The following is a 14,221-nucleotide window of genomic DNA, read 5'->3' on the forward strand; positions in this document are numbered from 1 at the left end:
GAAGTTCTCTCATTTTTCCATTCTCCAATAGATCTAGAATGATCTTAGAGAAGTCCCTAGTTATTGGAGAGCCTTTCTGAAATACCTGCATTTTGAAAGTGAAGAATTTTGTTAGCTTCAACATCATTGTATGCATGAAAGAACAGCACAAGAACAATTTGGATACTAGTTTGTACTTACAAAGCTAAAGCCTCCAAAATTGTAGGTGAGTTGGGTGAGAGTGTAGCCCTTTTGCTTGTGCTTGTCCATAAACACTAGCGCATATGGCAATTCAAGAAATACAGCAGATAAATTCTTTTGTCTGATCTCTTCCGGTTCGTAGCTGCTGTTTATTACAACGACAGCATCTGGATTGAAACCAAGAACATTCTCTAGGTAATTCCTCACAAATGAATCGTTATCGCAACCAACTGATGAGTTGGTTCTCCTCAACATTTCAATGTCTGTTACATTCGGGCTCAGTCGTCGGATGGTAAGCATGGAAGACAGATTAGCAGTGTAGCTTGAGCTCAAGATCAATACAACAAACAGCCAAACTATGAAAACTATTCAAGTTGCTGTAGACCTTTTCTCCTGTAAGATGAGATTAACCACAGGTCAGATTACTTGTTTATCAACTTTTCATAGTAGGCTTGTGCTTGTGCTTGTGTTTAGAACTGGCACTTACTGTGAGCAAAGAACAAAGATGAGAAGGTGAACCAAGTTGCAAAGGCAATCTGACTCTTAAGTGAGCCCTTTAAGTCTGGACTGGATGGTCCCTCAAGGAACCATACTATAAAGGTTGTGTAGATTAAGACGGCACCAGTCACCACCCACATTTGCCATGTAAAAGGTTTCATAAACATCCATGTTTCCTCCTCATCAGATATATCTGGAACTATCATTGCCAAACCAGATTCCAGATATGGTTGAGTGAATTCCACTTTGTCGATTCGTTCAACGAGTACAGTCATATCACCAACAATTGCATCGTAAGTCTTCGATTGATGTTTTGATGAACATGAAAAACACATAAACTTTATCAGTAACAGACCAACCATTGCACAAAGAAACAAAAACAGATTGCAGAATATTGATAGACTAGTGATGAAATGAAGAATGCTTATCTTAAGTGTCAGCCTTACTCTTATGTAACTTGTAAGTAACAAAGTATAGGCCATAAAAGGAAATAGACGTTAAAACAAAATTAAGTACTGATGAAGTTGTTACCTTGTCATAGACTCGTTCTATCAACTCACTGAAATTGCCTTCGAACTTATGAAACTTATGTGGCAAGGAATATAAGTGTGTCAAATTTTCTACCACCATATTGAACAGATCAATGCAGAAACCGCCAGGTTGATCCTCCCCCCGGACGGTAATAAATGGACTGTTTTGAATCGGAATCGCAATTTTCATTTTCTTCTCCTCAGTTGGCATTGCCCAGCCTTTGGAAGGACGTCTTATGTTCCCAGGCCAAGTTACATTCCCAACATCATCACTACTTCTGTATGTACCTGATACGTTAACAAGCCTTTGATGAAATCCAAACCCTGGTGTCCAGAAGTTTAGTTCTTTATCTGTCTTCCCATCCACAATATTTATGATCCTAAATCTTGGAGAATCCAGCAGTACCTCACCTCCTTTGAGTTGCATTTTCCCACTTGAACCATTGTAATTGCTCAACCTTTCAGCTATTGACTCATGAAGACTATTAGTAGTCCTAGTACTCATGGCCTTTGTGATGATTGAAATAATATCATATGCTCGAAGAGCATAAATTCCTGGCTTAGAGTCATCTTCATCTGAATACTTTGTTCTGAATTTTTTCTGGAAACTGGCATAAGTAGTAGTACTCCTGTTATAATAAGTCTTGATTCCGAGAGTACCTTCCATATCATGGTTGCCTTGAGGGTCAAGCAAACTAGCAATACTTTCTGTGATTATCCAAGCTGAATCTGCTCCTACAAGTCCCATCTTCTTAGCTACTTTGAATAAACCAGTTACAGTTGGCAAAGATGACTGAAGAACTATGAATACCCGAGACTGTACATTGCTGAGCTCAAACTGCTTTGCTACTTTATCCCAATAAGGATCAGTAGACTCAGAAAGTCGTGGGAGAACTATACGGTATTCAATCTTTGCACCAACATTTCTTAGAGTTTCGGATAAAAGAGCTAGCCTCCCAATGCCGCCACCATAACCATCGTCTTCATATATTACAACAACCCTTTTCCAGTAGTATGTTGACACTATATCTCCAATGCAATCCATCTGAGCAGTAACATCGCTTCCCATTCTTATCAAGAAAGGCCAAATGCGTAGTATTAGCGGTGGTGTTATGGTTGGTGCTGCAAAGGAAATGACTGGAACAACTTGACCATCAGATAGGTTTTTGCTTTTGACTACATCAGCTACTGTAACTGCTTCCTGCCAAGTCTCCATGCCAATTATCACTTGTACCTTCTCTTCCTTCATCAAATGTTCAGCTGCAACAAAATCAAAGTAATCCATTAGTACAAAAGTAAATTATACACATGCTTATTTGGTGATCACTATCATGTTCATGCAGGATGTATTTATCTTTACCAGCATATGCAGCAATAAAGGGGTCGCGGCCAGAATCTCGAAAAAGGAGTTTTAGCTCATGAGTTTCTGACTGGTTGTTGAAGTTTTCAGCTGCAACTTCCATGGCAGCTTTCTGTTGTTTCCCGATACGGGAATTAACATCAATGATTGCTCCAATGTTGGTGACACTTTTTTCATCTTGAGCTTCAACAGCATAGGAGAGATTGGATAGAAAGTAGATGATGAGCAGAGGAAAAAAGATCCCAAGTATTTGTGCTGTTTTAACTGTAGAATGAGAAGACATGATTAATATTTTTGATTGTGTAGCATAGATTCAGAAGCTTAGAACCTTTACAACATAACTTGCGTATATATCATCACTTTTTATGTTTTTTTGTTTGAGCTAACATACTACTAATTCTAGAAATATCATTGTGGAATTTTATGATTGAATTGGTCTTCCAAGAAAATAGGAAATTTGGAATTGCTAACATGCATGGACAGCATGGTTGCAGAAGTCGTCGAAACGAAAGTAGTGACCTGGTCTATCATGGAGAAAATTGATACTTAGAAGATCAAGATTCCAGACGGACATGATATGTGACAGAAATGTGAGGTTCTAATTTGAGGATGAAAGTTCTTGGTGATTTACAAATTGTACCCAGAGAGTTTGAATTCACTTGGATGCTGACCTCTCAGCCCCCATTATTGACCATTCTCTGCGCGCGCGCACACACACACAAAAGAGAGAGTAGCATTTTGCATCATTTATTCGAAGCAACTCGAAACGACACAAGGCTGAATCTCAGTGGATCGTGGCAGCAAGATTACCCATGTATATCATGAGATGAATCAGGTTGCTGATGTGCTATCTAAATCTGGAGTGGATGCTGAGATTGGAGTGCATGTTATGGAGCAACCTCCTCCGTAAGTTACTTCCTTTCTGTTTGGATGACTTGTGTGAAAGTGACTTTAGTTTCCAAATGAATTAATTGTAGTTTTGCTTTGTGTTGTTGGGCCGTTTTGGCCCATCTATCCAATTTTTTTTTTCATTTCCGATGCTTTTTTCATGAAAATTAAGATGGAATATAGCAAAAAATAATGCAGCAGCCGGGAATCGAACCCGGGTCTGTACCGTGGCAGGGTACTATTCTACCACTAGACCACTGGTGCTAATTTGCCATTTGAGTTGGTTCTAAATATCTCCAAAGCTAAATTTTGAACTTCGTGTCTAAATAATTCACTGACATCATAGCTTGTCATTAGTTTCTGAAAACACTCAATACAGTAATGATTTTTGAGCAAGAGAGAACATTAGACATGAAAAATGAATAACCAGGTAAAAGTGTAAGATATATGGAACTTGAATGGAAGAGAAACTACAAGTTTTGCTATTAACTGACACAAGTTGTAATGATAAATAGTACTGGTTTTACAAAGAGAAGCATATGTGTACAAGTGCATACCTAGTAACGAATCCTAACAATAAATTGTCATAGCCAAATCTGGCATTGAGGTATTTTTTTACCAACAAATAAATGAATCTCATGTGGATGTAGTGCTTAGCAAGCAGCTAGCTAGTATTGAATTTCATGGCCCTATACCCTTGTTTCTGTCTGTTCTACAGGCATGCATTCAATTTCTGCTGGCGTGAATGCTGGAGGTTGCTCCGGATTGCTGGAAGTAGGTGAGTATTCCCCCCATCTTGGAGTAGTCAAATCCACAACATAACTAGCAAACGTTGGAGCTCTAGTTGGAATTTCAAGATCTCTAATTTTAAAAAACTTCACAATTCTGACAGTTTTGTTCCAAATATTCTCGTCACTTGGACTTGCACTGCCTTCATTTGTATCTTGGAGCTGAAACCTCCTCATCCACATAGCAAGAGATAGTAGCAAACAGAATGTAGAAGTAGCACCGCATATTGCATAGAGGCCAGAAAAGCTACTGAGGTTCAAGCTTTTTGGTTGATGGGTAGAATTCTTTGAGCACTCCTCCTCTGGAGTCAAGCACTCATTCTGAAGTTTCTTAATCTCTCCATTCTCCAATAGCTCTAGTATGGCCTTAGTAAAATCCCTGGCAATTGGAGAGCCTTTCTGAAATATCTGTTTGATGAAAGTGAAGAATGTTATTAGTTTTCACCATCTCATTTGGACAAAAACTACATGACAAGATATATAGATTTTAAAAAAAATACTCACAAAGCTTAACCCTCCAAATCTAAGGGTAGGAGTGGTAGCAGTGTATCCCTCACAGTACTTGTTCAGGAATACATCAGCGTAGGGAAGTTCAAGAAAGGCAGCTGATATTGTTCTGTTTTTGAAGTTGCCTGTGTAGCTGTATTCACTCGATAAATTGATCAAATTATATTGCTTGAATCCAATAAAGTCCTTCATGTATGTGTACAAGAATGAATCCCCATCCACACCAACTGGTGAACTGCTGTTTACTAGCATTTGCATGTCCGTTACATTCGGTTGCAGCCGTTGAACGGTGAGCATTGAAGAGAGATTAGCAGTGTAGCTTGAGGTAAGGATCAATACAACAAATAGCCATATAAGAAAAACTACTCGAGTTAAGTTGCCGAAGACTTTTTCTCCTGCAAAATGAAACCTTAGATTATTTTACAATGTACAGAATACCTTTTCGGTTAGAATTGTACTAATATCTGAAATTGGTACTTACGGTGAGCAAAGAACAAAGAGGAGAAGGTGAACCAAACTGCTGTACCAATCTGATCCATCAATGGACCACGAAAGTCGGGATTGGTTGGGCGCTCTAGGAACCAAACTATCAACATTGTGTAGACTAAAATGGAACCGGTGACCACCCACATTTGCCATGTGAAAGGTTGCATAAACATCCATCTTGCCTCCTCATCAGTTACTTCTGGTACTATCATTGACAACCCTGACCCCATATAGGGCTGAGTGAATTCCACCTGGTCCATCCGGTCAGCTAGAACAGTTATATCACCAACCACAGCATCATACGTCTTCGATTCATATATTGATGAACATGAAAAGCATACACTGTTTATCAGTAACATATATCAAATGTGACAAAAACAAACAAAAAAAATGTGAGGATAAGTTGTTACCTTGTTCCGGACTTTTTCAACCAGTTCAACATAGCTTGCATTGTCAGCTTGAAACTCATACGGCAGAGGATAATTCAAACGACTTAAAACCTTATAGAAAATTTGAATGCAGAAACCGTCATAGGTATTCTCATCTGGATTGTCTTTATACTCCACTTTTACAAATTTGCTGAAGGAAGTTTTTCCTGGAACCCCAATATTCAATGGCCTTTCAACACTAGGCATTGCCCATCCTTTCGGGGTACGTGTTAGGTTCCCAGGCCAAAGTACTTTACCAACAACATCTGTTATATTTGTGTCAAGGCCTTCTGAAAACCCCTTTGGTGTCCAGAAGTTTAACTCTGTGTTCATCTTCCCATCCACAACATTAAGGATCCTCAGTCTCGGAGAAACCAATTGCGCTTCACCTTCTTTCAAGCTCATTTTCCCACTTAACAATGCAGTTATCATCTCCTGAAGGCTGGTACTAGTCCCTCGCATTCTTTCTATGGCTTGTGAAATGACATTAATAGTATCGTATGCTCGAAGAGTATAAATTCCTGGCTTGGAGTTATATCCTTCTGCATACTTGGCTTGGAATTTGGCTTGGAATTCCTTCTGGAATTCAGCATAAGAGGTAGACTCACTGTAGTAAGTCTTGATTCCCAGAGCTCCTTCCATATAGGTGTTACCTTGAGGAGCAAGTAAACTAGTGATACATTCTGTGAATATCCAAGCCGAGTCTCTTCCTACAAGTCCCATCGTCTTAGCCACTTCGAACAGATTATTCACTGTTGGTAAAGATGATTGAAGAACAATAAACACCCGAGACTGAAATGTGGGAAGCTTTAACAACTCTTTTAGCTCATCAAAATTAGGCTCAGGCACTGAAGATATCGGAAGAACCAAATGATCCTCAATCTTTGCATTAGCCTCTTGTAGAGCCTCAGATAAAAGACCTAGCAAGCCAACATAACCACCATAACCGTCGTCTTCGTATATCACAACTACCCTTCTCCATTTGTATGCAGCAACTATGTCTGCAATGCAGTTCATTTGAGTTGAACCATCACTTGTCATTCGTATCAAGAAAGGCCACCGGCTTTCGATCAGTGGTGGAGTTATAAGAGGTGCACCAAATGAAATTACCGGGACAACTTGAGATTGGTTTCTAACGAGATCAGCTACTATAACTGCTTCTGGCCAATACTCCATGCCAACAATCACTTGTACTTTTACTTCCTTCATCAGCTCTTCAGCTGCAACAGCAAAGACAATAAAACAAAAAACAAAAAAAAATTAACATCTAAGTAATCATATACAAATTCTTAATGAGGTCATGACCCTATTAATATTCTTTTGCATTAAAATAATTACCAGCAGAACCAGCAAGGAAGGGCTTTCCTTCCGAGTTTCGAAAATGAATGAGTAGTTTACGAGTGTTGGACGACTTGTTGAAGCTTTCAGCTGCTATTTCCATGGCAGCTATCTGCTCTTTACCGATACGAGAATTAAAATCAACGATTGCTCCAACGTTTGTGACACTGATATCATTTTGAGCTGCAACTCCATTGGAGAGAATGATGAACAAATGGATAAGCAGAGAAGACAAGAGCCAAAACATTTTGACTTTGTAAAGGTTTGCAGAGGGAGAAGACATTTGGTTTTGATTGTTTAGAAAAGAAATGATGGAAAGCTTTACAACATAATTTGCTTTATGCATCATTTCATTCGCTTGGTTAAGTTAGTTAGAGATTTGTGGGTTTATAAGGGTTTGGGTCACTCCATCCATTGCCAATTGGTTTTAGATGTGAACCCTAGACTACTTTATCATGGTATCAGAGCAAGTGACCCACGTTCACGTGTGAAGCCCAATGGCCACACAACTCCACGTCAATCTCAAATGTTGTTCACGTGTTAGGCTTGAAAATTCGTCACACGTGCGGGGGCGTCTTGAGATATAAATCTCACATCAGGAATATGAGATGTTGCCTGTGGGTTTATGAGGTTTTTAAGCCTAACATGCGGACAACATTTAGGGTTGACGTGGAGTTGTGTGACCATTGGGCTTCATACGTGAATTGGGTAACCCGTTTTGGCTCAAACCCTTATAAACTCACAGGCAAGGTCTTATATTCCCGATGTGATATTTATATCTCAACAAATATTTGTGAATTGTTTGTAGAGTCAAAACACAATGTTTCCAGATGGAAAATGCAAGGGACGAATTTTATTCTTGAATGTTTCCAGATAAAAAATGTAAGGGACGAATTTTATTCTTGACTTGGTTGCTATCTTAGCATCATTCGAATTTCGTTTCGGTTAGTTGATATACTTGAAATAATAACATCTTCACTTTGTTCAAGTTTTAGATTGACAGTTCGGATTTTTGTGGTACAAAATTAAGTTAGCATGATCAAGAATTACAACCAAGAATTTTAAGATCGACTTTTCAAGTTTATGACTTAAGAGTTCAGTCAATGGAGGTATTTGACCTACGTCTCTTTTCCTTCAACTGTACGTTAATAGTGGTTTGTCAAGTGAAACCAGTCGTGTAGATTAGGACATTACAGTTGGATTTATATATATTGTAGAGTCTTTTTCTGCAGCCTCATATATTATGGGATTGCAACATTAATTTCTTAGATTCTTTGATCTTGACCTCTCTTATTGTCTGTCTTCTATATTAGCCCCCATTTGTGACCATCTTCAGTTTTCAATCCGCTGACTCTTGTATTGTTCTACCTTAAAGCTGTTATAAACACCTTGTTATGACCATCCCCCATTTGCTAGCTTGTGCTGCTTATCACGCTCTCTTTCAGACCACATATGGAAAACCTGCATAGAGGCGACTTAAAAAAGAAGATGATGTAATATGATATGTTCACCTTGTTATGGACTAGTTCTACATCATCATCATAGGAGCAATCAACGTATTGGAAGTTTGGGGAACTCGATCAAAAGGGCGGAGGATTATTAATTAAGTCGGACGATTTCGCACCATTTGGAAAATTTCAATGCAGAAACCTTGAAAACTCTTCCCATCTGAACCAAACTTAGTAAGAGAGCCACAAGAACGAGACGGGGTAGACGTACTGAGACGGCGTCATTCTCTGGACGGCGGAATCGGAGGCGCTTACGAAGGAGAGCGCGCGAACGTCCGTAGTAGTGTGAAGGAGGAGTTGATGAGTTAATATAATTTTTTTTTTGAAAGGTGGGACCCTCTAGCCCGCCAAGGCCCATTACCACCGGGTCCGCCTAGCCCGCGTGGTTTAAGTACTTAGTAGATCTGTAGATGGTTTTGCGATTTGATTAGTTGTAATTAGAGTGTTTAACTGTAATTAGGCGGATTTATTAATATATACATGGATATATGCATGGAGTTTCATCTGTTTCGGGAATTGGTTAAATCAAGTTCATTATATTTTTTAGCAACACCCTTTAATTCCTACTCTTGGAACTATAGGATAAAACCCACTGACTAATGATGGATTAGGTTGAATTGGAGTGGGTCGGATTCTGTAACCCCACCTGCTTAGCCTCATTTGTCATTTGTTTTCTCAAGGTGATATCATTAGAGGAAGAAAACCTAGTACATTGAACTGCAAATCAATCTCGAACACAACAAGCAATGAAAGTATTATACAGTCTTGGAGCAGCCTGATCGCTTTCCTGTTAATCAAGCTGACATCATTGATTTTGCGATTCTATTTCACTAAATTAGTTCACTAATAATGAGACCTAGATTCTCTTATGGTATTAAACTTGCCTACAAGTGATATATATTTTCAAAGGCCTTCTATTCTCAAGCACATTTCACTACTCCACTGATCTTCATGTGTATGAGGGCGGCTAACATGGTGACAGTAATACTATATATGTTCTAACATATATAATCATGGATTGTTTTGATTAGTTTGAATATCAGTCTTGGACATTTCCCTCCCAGAATTTGGATCTGCATGTTGAGTACTCCAGATCCCAGAATCCAGGTTTAAACTTGTACTAAAAGAAACCTGGAAAACGTAACAGTATACAGGTCACTGCTGATTCCTTTTTATTTTATGATATTGGTCTAAAAGTCATAGGCTCGTATAGTCGCATGTGTCTGATATGCTCCATTTTCTGATCACCAATCTCATAAATCTAAAGCATGGAGGCTGCTGGGTTTTCGTAGAAAATAAAAAATTGGCATGTGTACCATACTCTGATGAATAATCAATTATATCTACTGTGTCACTATCCAACTAGTGATTTCATTATTTATGGAGCAAGTGTAGAGGAATAGATTAACTCAAATAAATACATAGTCATATGCCAAATAAGTAGGTTGCTTGCTGCCAAGTTTCCTCATTCTATTCTATTAATCTTCTTGCTTTTGTTCTTACTTGTTCAAATTTCTTGGGGAGACAAAGCTGGGATAGCAAATGTCATAAGTAGAATAGTTGTGGGACATTTTAATCCTCAACATGCTTTGTTTTCTCCATTTAAACCTCAACAAACTTCGAGTTGCTTCTCAGATTCCCATTTCTGATCACTTTTTTCACCCTGAATGAAGCTAATAGTCAAATAGTGTTTCTGGATATGGCAAGAGCAGCTTTCTTCATCATTTTTCTGGTTCTCCAATTACTCCATTTGGGACGCTGCCGGTCTGTTAGAGACTCTAATGTGCTCATTTCCGATGGCTTAGATGACAAGTTGATCAGCCAGTATTCTTCACTCCTACAAGTAGTGGATGATCTTAAGGCAGATACAGTGACTTGCGAACCCATTTATGGATTCTTGCCTTGTGCAACTTCATTCTGGGGGCTGGCTTTCATGGTAATTGTCTACGAGATCTTGCTCTACCTTGCAAATAGCTTCATTACCAGTGGATCCGAACTCTTCTTTCAAATGTATGGGACAGGATTATTTGGTGCTAGTGTCTTCCACTTGCTTGGCACAGTACCACAAGTCGGAATTGTTCTTGGTATGCTCCTTAATCTCTATAGCTTCTTCTCAGCTGCTCATTATGCATGTGAGCCATTTATCATTATGCTGTAGAATCTGAGATGGTTAGATTCAGGATCGATTTTGAGGTAGCAATAGCATCATGAAGAAGCCTAGCTTGTGTCTGATCTGCTTCATAATTTCATAGAGAGTATAAAATATCCATGTTCAGTGTTACATATTCTTGGTCAAATATTGACTGGATTAGAAAATTGGATTTTTGTGCATATTGTACAACAGTCTATTCTCATCACCTTTAGATATATAAAATATTACAATCTATTTCCTAAGGTGAGAATTGAAATAGTCAACTTAATTGGTTACATCATTATCTCCCTAGATTGTTTTGGAGTCCAACCTTCATGCATTTTTATATTTAGTGTTGTAGTGGGGCGGTGAATACCTGAGTAGTAAGGATTAATTATAAAACATTGTCCGAATTATGATGTTATTTTCATTTTCATACATAATTATTAAAAACTTACATTTTCATACCCGAAGTTTTATTCAGTTAGCATTTTAATACCCTGACCGCTAACACAGTTAAATTTTGAGAGCATTTTTGTCATTTTAATAAATATATCATTTTTTACATTTACTTTAACAAAATAATTTATTTTTTGAGGTTATCAAAAACAAATAAAACAATTTACTTTAGCAAAAATATTCAAAAAAAAAAAACTCCAAAATTAAATATTTATTTTTGCAACAATAGTGATAAAAGTTAGTAGAACTTTTGTATGTATATATATTTTTGGAGTTTCATGTTAAGCAAAACAAAACAAAATAAAATAAATATAAATATATAATTAAAATAAAAATCATATCGAGAAAATATTGAATATTGATGGAAATTTTTATCAAATTTTATATAAACATGTTTAATCTATTTTTGGTTAAATATACCTTGTTTATATAAAATATGAAATGACAAAAATGCCCTCAAAATTTAACAGTGTTAATGGTCAGGGTATCAAAATGCTAACAGAATGAAACTTTAGGTATGAAAATACAAGTTTTTGATAGTTAGGTATGAAAATGAAAATAACATCATAGTTCAGGTAGTGTTTTGTAATTAATCCGACTAGTAATTGCTCAAGTATTTGAAAGGATGTGCAGAAGTCATTTTCAGAAGTCTGTATGGAATTTGCAGATGAATGTGCTGTCCTGTAAATAAATTGCTGAAAATGTTCATGCTTTGTTTTTGTCAGTGACTGGAGTTACAGGAACTGCAGAAACTGCAGAAGCAATGGCTACAATGAACATTGGCATGGTTGCAGGGTCAGCAATCATGCTTCTTACACTAGTTTGGGGGTCTGTTGTTGCATTTGGCAGCTATGACATCTCTGACTCTCCAACTTCTTCAAATCGAGGACATAAGAACCGCTTTAGTATCACCGGTATACTTTCTTATCTCTGCACTGCAATGAGAGAGGTCTAGCTGAAGTACAGTGATTGTAATGTGTTGGTATATATGTTTTGCAGGTTATGGTGTAACAACTGATGCTGAAACCCGCTCTACTGCAAGAATTATGATGGTGTCATTGATCCCCTTTCTCATTCTTCAAGTGGCTAAAGTCCTTTCCTCAACCTCAGGGATTCGTATCGTGATCTTAGTTTCTCTACTTGTTTCATTTGCATTTCTTGTCACTTACTGCATCTACCAGGTAACACAAAATTTCAAGAGAAGCTATATTTTCAGAAGTATGCAAACATGACTTCAGAAACTGTCATGCACTTCTAATTTCTAAACAAAAAAGAAAAATGCAGGTCTTTCAACCATGGATTCAGAACAGAAGGCTTGAATTTCTGATGAGTAAATATGTACAGAAAACCTTGTTACCAAGTTTTCTCACTGCAAGCGGAGACCCTAATGTATCAAATATACAGGAGTAAGTCATTGGTTTCTACACTTAGTTTAGTTTATCTGGACTGGTGAACTTCCATGATCTCATTGATTAGCCCTATCCTGACTTCATTGGCAGGGTGTTTACTAGAATCGACCAGAATCATAATACATATATATCAGCATATGAACTGAGGGCATTGGTCCTAGGAATACAAATAGGAGAAGTAGGTTTGGATAGTGATTATGTAGATAAGGCAATGGAGGACTTTGACATATCTGGTGATTCTCAAATATCTGAGCAAGAGTTTGTTGATGGAATCTCAAAATGGGTTAATGCAACGCCCTCTGCCAATGGTCAAGGTCAAGGACATAGAAGGTTTTTAAGCAGCAAAACTGAGGTCCAAATTCAGCTATGCTTACACTATATATCAGTTCCAATTAAAACCTTTACGGTCACATGTAGATCATTAATTGTTACTTGCAGGAAGCTTTGGGAGGGAAGCAGAAGCAGGTCTCTAAGAAAAAGAAGAGTAAGCTTACTGATAAAACTTGGACGAATCAACTTAAGGCTGCTTGTCTATTGATCCTCGGCATTGGCATTATGATCTTGCTTGCAACACCCCTCATGGAGACTATCCAAGACTTCTCTACTGCTGCAAGCATCCCTTCATTCTTTACCTCTTATGTTTTGATACCCTTGGCTATCAACTATGGACAGGCATTGCAACTAATAACTTCTGCTCAAGATAAGACAGAGAATGCCGTATCTTTATCACTTTCAGAGGTCTGTTTCTCTCTTGAACTCATATCTTCATTCATTTCTGCATCTCGGATATTAACAACTTCCAAATTAAACAAAGGCTTGAATGATACTAGCTAGGATGGTCATGGCATGGATAAGCTACATGCTCATGTATTTCCAGTTAACATTTGATCTCCAATTGAACAACAAACACAGTCAATTATCTGACACTTCAAAATAATTTACGCAGATTTATAATGGCGTATTCATGAACAACGTTATGGGATTGACCATCTTCTTGGCACTTGTTTACATACGTAATTTATCATGGGATGTCTGTGCAGCAGTCTTGGCTGTTCTCATCATTTGTTCAGTAATGGGTCTTTATACCAGCTTCAGCACAAAGTTTCCGTTTTGGACATGTATTTTAGCATACATCATGTACCCCATATCATTGCTGATGATTTATGTCCTTACCAGTTATCTTGGATGGACTTAAAGTCAGAAGCTACAGTGTAGTAACATGTTAGATTTTAGTCTGTAATTTGTTGAAGTAATTCCACTGGCCGGACTTGTAATTCTGATAGATAATAAAACATAGTGAAATCAAATTCCACAATACATGTAATTCTGCTTTACTATAATTTGGATTCCAGTACAACCCCGGCCCAAGTGTTATATGAGTGATCTACATGTTATCTCATGTCATATGCAAGAGTCTTGAAAATCCTGTTAGTTTTCAACTATTCAGGTTAGTAAAGAGAGTGAATCTGACATAAATTTAAAATTAATTTTGCACCAGTTTTCAACTATTCAAGTAAAATGAGTCCTCAAGTTGTAAAATTAGTTGATGTATGAGAAATGTTAAACATACCATAGCCTTACCCTTATATTATACAAGTTCAAACTTCAAAGGACTTCAAGAACTGTTCTGAAGATTATTTGAGCTCATATATTTTCTGCTTCACTAGACTTTCATTTTCCACTAATCTACAAAGTGTATGAGGGTGTCATA

At 37.6% G+C, this 14,221-nt stretch overlaps 3 protein-coding genes and 1 non-coding gene across 4 annotated transcripts; 1 reads left to right on the forward strand and 3 right to left on the reverse strand.

Annotated features, from left to right (window-relative positions):
- Nucleotides 1–344: 344 nt before the first annotated feature.
- Nucleotides 345–2,851, reverse strand: LOC101307101 (glutamate receptor 2.7-like). Its single transcript, XM_004295520.1, has 4 exons — nucleotides 2,569–2,851; nucleotides 1,210–2,468; nucleotides 668–977; nucleotides 345–573 (listed from the first exon to the last, which is right to left on the reverse strand). Exons 1-4 carry the CDS (start codon nucleotides 2,849–2,851, stop codon nucleotides 491–493), a joined length of 1,935 nt encoding a protein of 644 aa, XP_004295568.1. The 3' UTR covers nucleotides 345–490.
- A 798-nt stretch (nucleotides 2,852–3,649) lies between these two features.
- Nucleotides 3,650–3,720, reverse strand: TRNAG-GCC. The gene has a single exon. It is a non-coding gene; the product is annotated as a tRNA-Gly (tRNA).
- Nucleotides 3,721–4,145: 425 nt separating this feature from the next.
- LOC101307383 (glutamate receptor 2.7-like) lies at nucleotides 4,146–7,250 on the reverse strand. The gene is made up of 5 exons (XM_004295521.1): nucleotides 7,004–7,250; nucleotides 5,648–6,885; nucleotides 5,233–5,542; nucleotides 4,749–5,146; nucleotides 4,146–4,652 (listed from the first exon to the last, which is right to left on the reverse strand). The coding sequence occupies exons 1-5, from the start codon at nucleotides 7,248–7,250 to the stop codon at nucleotides 4,146–4,148; spliced, it is 2,700 nt and encodes an 899-aa protein (XP_004295569.1).
- Nucleotides 7,251–9,978: 2,728 nt separating this feature from the next.
- Nucleotides 9,979–13,821, forward strand: LOC101312324. Its single transcript, XM_004293871.1, has 7 exons — nucleotides 9,979–10,595; nucleotides 11,827–12,015; nucleotides 12,101–12,282; nucleotides 12,386–12,507; nucleotides 12,601–12,862; nucleotides 12,949–13,248; nucleotides 13,457–13,821. Exons 1-7 carry the CDS (start codon nucleotides 10,211–10,213, stop codon nucleotides 13,703–13,705), a joined length of 1,689 nt encoding a protein of 562 aa, XP_004293919.1. The 5' UTR covers nucleotides 9,979–10,210; the 3' UTR covers nucleotides 13,706–13,821.
- Nucleotides 13,822–14,221: the final 400 nt, after the last annotated feature.

The sequence above is a fragment of the Fragaria vesca genome, linkage group LG3 (genome assembly GCF_000184155.1).
Source record: "Fragaria vesca subsp. vesca linkage group LG3, FraVesHawaii_1.0, whole genome shotgun sequence".
NCBI classification, from domain to species: domain Eukaryota; kingdom Viridiplantae; phylum Streptophyta; class Magnoliopsida; order Rosales; family Rosaceae; genus Fragaria; species Fragaria vesca.

What these genes read in the sequence shown, in the direction of transcription:
- LOC101307101 (XM_004295520.1), bottom strand. Translation starts at nt 2,851, where the DNA reads ATGTCTTCTCATTCTACAGTTAAAACAGCACAAATACTTGGGATCTTT. An exon ending in TAGAACGAGTCTATGACAAG is followed by an intron (nt 978 to 1,209) that starts GTAACAACTTCA and finishes CATCAATCGAAG; the next exon opens with ACTTACGATGCAATTGTTGG. An exon ending in ATCTTTGTTCTTTGCTCACA is followed by an intron (nt 574 to 667) that starts GTAAGTGCCAGT and finishes CTCATCTTACAG; the next exon opens with GAGAAAAGGTCTACAGCAAC.
- LOC101312324 (XM_004293871.1), top strand. Translation starts at nt 10,211, where the DNA reads ATGGCAAGAGCAGCTTTCTTCATCATTTTTCTGGTTCTCCAATTACTC. An exon ending in TTTTAAGCAGCAAAACTGAG is followed by an intron (nt 12,863 to 12,948) that starts GTCCAAATTCAG and finishes TGTTACTTGCAG; the next exon opens with GAAGCTTTGGGAGGGAAGCA. An exon ending in TATCTTTATCACTTTCAGAG is followed by an intron (nt 13,249 to 13,456) that starts GTCTGTTTCTCT and finishes TAATTTACGCAG; the next exon opens with ATTTATAATGGCGTATTCAT.
- LOC101307383 (XM_004295521.1), bottom strand. Translation starts at nt 7,250, where the DNA reads ATGTTTTGGCTCTTGTCTTCTCTGCTTATCCATTTGTTCATCATTCTC. An exon ending in CTTCCTTGCTGGTTCTGCTG is followed by an intron (nt 6,886 to 7,003) that starts GTAATTATTTTA and finishes TTGCTGTTGCAG; the next exon opens with CTGAAGAGCTGATGAAGGAA. An exon ending in CTCTTTGTTCTTTGCTCACC is followed by an intron (nt 5,147 to 5,232) that starts GTAAGTACCAAT and finishes TTCATTTTGCAG; the next exon opens with GAGAAAAAGTCTTCGGCAAC.